Source organism: Vigna radiata, chromosome 7 (genome assembly GCF_000741045.1).
Source record: "Vigna radiata var. radiata cultivar VC1973A chromosome 7, Vradiata_ver6, whole genome shotgun sequence".
Taxonomy (NCBI): domain Eukaryota; kingdom Viridiplantae; phylum Streptophyta; class Magnoliopsida; order Fabales; family Fabaceae; genus Vigna; species Vigna radiata.
Window position 1 is genome coordinate 25,087,776 of NC_028357.1, and position 3,719 is coordinate 25,091,494.

General features: G+C 37.6%; 2 protein-coding genes across 2 annotated transcripts; both read left to right on the top strand.

Moving 5' to 3' along the window:
• LOC106766222 (probable DNA-directed RNA polymerase subunit delta) lies at positions 1-663 on the top strand. The gene has a single exon (XM_014650968.1). The coding sequence runs from the start codon at positions 1-3 to the stop codon at positions 661-663; it is 663 nt and encodes a 220-aa protein (XP_014506454.1).
• Positions 664-673: 10 nt separating this feature from the next.
• On the top strand, positions 674-2,891 carry LOC106766223. The gene is made up of 2 exons (XM_014650969.1): positions 674-1,675; positions 2,763-2,891. Exons 1-2 carry the CDS (start codon positions 674-676, stop codon positions 2,889-2,891), a joined length of 1,131 nt encoding a protein of 376 aa, XP_014506455.1.
• Positions 2,892-3,719: the final 828 nt, after the last annotated feature.

Below are 3,719 nucleotides of genomic sequence, written 5' to 3' on the forward strand. Positions count from 1 at the left end.
ATGGTTTTTGACGTGTGTTTGTATCATATGGGAAAGTTAATGAAGAACAAGGGTCTAGAATATGTGGGAGGAGAGATACATGTTATTAGGGGAATCGATCCCGACATGTGGTCATACTTTGAAGCGATGGAATTTGTTAGAGAATTCAAGTATGATGGAGAGTTCAAGCTTTGGTGGAAGGGTTCGAAAGAAAAGGCAATGAACAACCTCAGACCACTGACAGATGATAGAGAAGCCATTTTGTTGTCTAACTATGCAGAGGCAAATAAGGAGGAAGTTGAAATTTATGTTCAACATGGCCAACCCAGTCAAGTAGAGGAAATTAGTTTTCTTACATTTGGTGAGGAGGCAGAGGAAATAAGAGTAGAGGAGATGGAGGAACATGTTGTTATGGATGAAGAAGATATTGGTGGGGTGGAGGGAAATGTTGAAGTACAAGACTTGCTACTAGATGACAAAGAGGAAGAAGGGAATGTTGAGGGAGAAATGGTGGAAGAGCAAGATGAAGAGCAAGATGAAGAGGGCAATGTTCTTGAGGGCGAAGGGGTGGAAAATGTTGATGACAATGAAGAGGAGAGAATGGCAAATGATGATTATGGGTTTGGGATGGACAATGTGATGGTGGAGGAAGAGAGAAGAAATATTAAATCCAGTTTTGGATAGGTGGAAGAGAATGAAAAAGAAAAATAAAAGTGTTAGGAGCATATTTGAAGATAGTGAGGGAGCATTTTTCATTAACGAAGAGGTTGGACAACATGAGATAAATGGAGATTATGATACAGACGACTTGTCCTCAAATGTAGATAGTGATGAGGATGTGAGGGAGAATAAAAGGCACTTTCCAAAGTATAAAGCAGAAGATATGACTAGGGGATTCAATTTTAGATTAGGAATGGAGTTTAAGTCTTTGAAGGATTTTAAGAGTGCCCTACAGGAGCATAGCGTTTTGAATGGAAAAGAAGTGAAGTTTATCAAGAATGATTTGAAGAGAGTAAGGGCAGTTTGTAAGAAGGGGTGTGGTTTTCTTATTATGGCTAGCAAGGTAGGAAGTAGCCAAACCTTTAGAGTCAAAACTCTAGTTGGGTACAAGTGTGGAAGGGCTTTTGGTAGCAAAAGTGCAAGTGTAGAATGGATTGCACAGGTTTTGGTTGACAAATTTGTGAATGTTGCAGGCATGACAGTGATTCAAATCATAGATGAAATAAAAAAATCATATAGTGTTGGAATAACTCATTGGAAGGCTGGAAGAGCTAAGAAAATTGCAATGGATTGTTTAGTGGGTGATGAAGAACGACAATATGCTCGTCTCTATGACTATGTGGCTGAGTTATTAAGAGTCAAGGCTGGGACCTTCAAGATTAAGGTCAATCAACCCCAACCCACCTTGCCACCAAGGTTTGGGTCATTTTACATGTGTTTGGAGGGCTGTAAGGAGGGGTTTTTAGGTAGTTGCAGACCATTCATTGGGGTAGATGGTTGTCACTTGAAGACAAGTTATGGAGGTCAGTTGTTAGTTGCAGTAGGAAGAGACCCTAATGACCAATATTTCCCACTATCTTTTGTTGTGGTAGAAACAGAATGCAAAGACACATGGATGTGGTTTTTGACACAACTGCTTGATGATATTGGAGGCATAGATTGTCAAAGGTGGATCTTTATTTCGGATCAGCAAAAGGTACATTAAAATTTTTAGTTTATTTAGAAATTTATTTTGATTATGTAATACTTATTGGTGTATTATGCTTGCAGGGATTAATGTCAGTTTTTGATGATATCTTGAATGGAGTGTAACACAGGCTGTGTTTACGCCATTTATACAACAATTACAAGAAAAAATTTGGGGGAGGCCTGCTCATTAGAGACCTCATGATGGGAGCTACGACGGCAACGTACTATAAGGAATGAGGGAAAAAAATGGGTGAGTTAAAAAATCTGAATGTTGATGCTTTTAATTGGTTAATGGGTATACCAACTAAAAGTTGGTGTAAGCATGCTTTTAGTGCTTATCCTAGGTGTGATGTGTTGATCAATAACTTGTCAGAGTCATTTAATAGTACTATTTTATTGGCAAGGGACAAACCTATAATTACAATGATGGAATGGATTAGATCATAAATAATGAGTAGGTTTGCAAGCCTTAGAGAAAAAGTTGACTCATATCCTGGTGATGTTATGCCTAAACCGAGGAAAAGATTAGATAGGGAGGTTGAAAAGAGTGGGAATTGGCTTCCTGTTTGGGCAGGGGGTTCACAATTTAAAGTAACTCATGGCTTTACCATGGACAAGTTTTGTTGTTGATTTAAGTAATCACACATGTACTTGTTACTTGTGGGATTTGGTAGGAATACCATGTAGACATGTTGTTGCTGCCATTCATTACAAATAAAAAAACCTAGAACATTATGTTCATCCTTACTATAAGAAAGATGCCTATAGAACTTGTTATGCACCAATTATAAGTCTTATTAATGGACAACAACTTTGGCCTACATCTGACTCTCCACAACTATTACCTCCCATTTACAAAACACCTCCTGGGAGGCCAAAAAAATTAAGAAGACGAGAAGCTGATGAATATGTCAGCCATGGAAAATTGTCAAAGAGCAATATTGCTATAAGATGTAGCAGTTGCAATGCATATGGACACAGTGTAGGACATGTGAAAAGAGCCAGAAAAGCAAGGTAAATCTTCTTGGTAATGTTATTTACAAGTTAATTTATTTCCAACTATGTCTTATCTAACTATCTTACTCCTTTCATAGGACAAAAGGGGTGCTTCTGCATCAACACTTGGATCTGCTGCAAGAAGGGCTGCATCTGCAGGAAAGGGAGCATCTGCAGGAAGGGGGGCATCTATAAAGGGGAGCATCTGCATTTCAGACAAGTTGTAGTGGAGAAAGTATTTATTTAAAGTAGTGGCTATAACCCTTATTTAAAGTAGACTGGCTGGACCACTTTTTTGTCTTGTAGTTTCACATGCTTATTCAATTGCACATGCAGTAGTGACTGTAACCCTTTAAAGTATGCTGTGACCACTATTTGTACGACTTGTTTATTAATCAATGTGGACCACTTTTGCAGTCGTTGATTATTGAACCACTATGATTTCTTACATTTTAGATTGGTGTATTATATTTAATTCCAGTGGCCTTATATTCAAATAGCCTATTTACCATTATTGTACTGTATTCGACTGGAAGCTGCTGTCATAGACTTTGCTTTACCATTCGGTGCAGTATTAAAATTTAAATAACCATTCGGTGCTGTAAAATTGGTAGATCCAGTGCATTTATTTCCTACCTGACACTCGTATGGGTGCTTTTATTTATACTTATCATAACCACATTGTTTAGGTGCTGCTAGAACCTGTATGGTAGAACCAATATGGTTGAACCAATTCTACAGAAACACTAACTATCTGTAACTAGCTGGTGTAGGTTAAAGTCTTCTTCCATGGCTTGGTTTAGCTGGTGTCTGCTAAAGTGTGCTTCATAATGTTCATTTTAGTGTCTTTATAAATTTTAAAGTGGTGTTTCAGAGTCATATTGTGTGATTACAGATTACTTTGAATCCTATGTTCATTTTTGGTGGATGAGTTGGACACATTTTAGTGATTAAGAGCAACTGATATGGTCAAATTTTGATTTACATGTTTTTAGCCTCTGGTGTCTTTATGAATTTTGAGTGTCTAAATTGATTTCTGCAAATTTACCATTCCA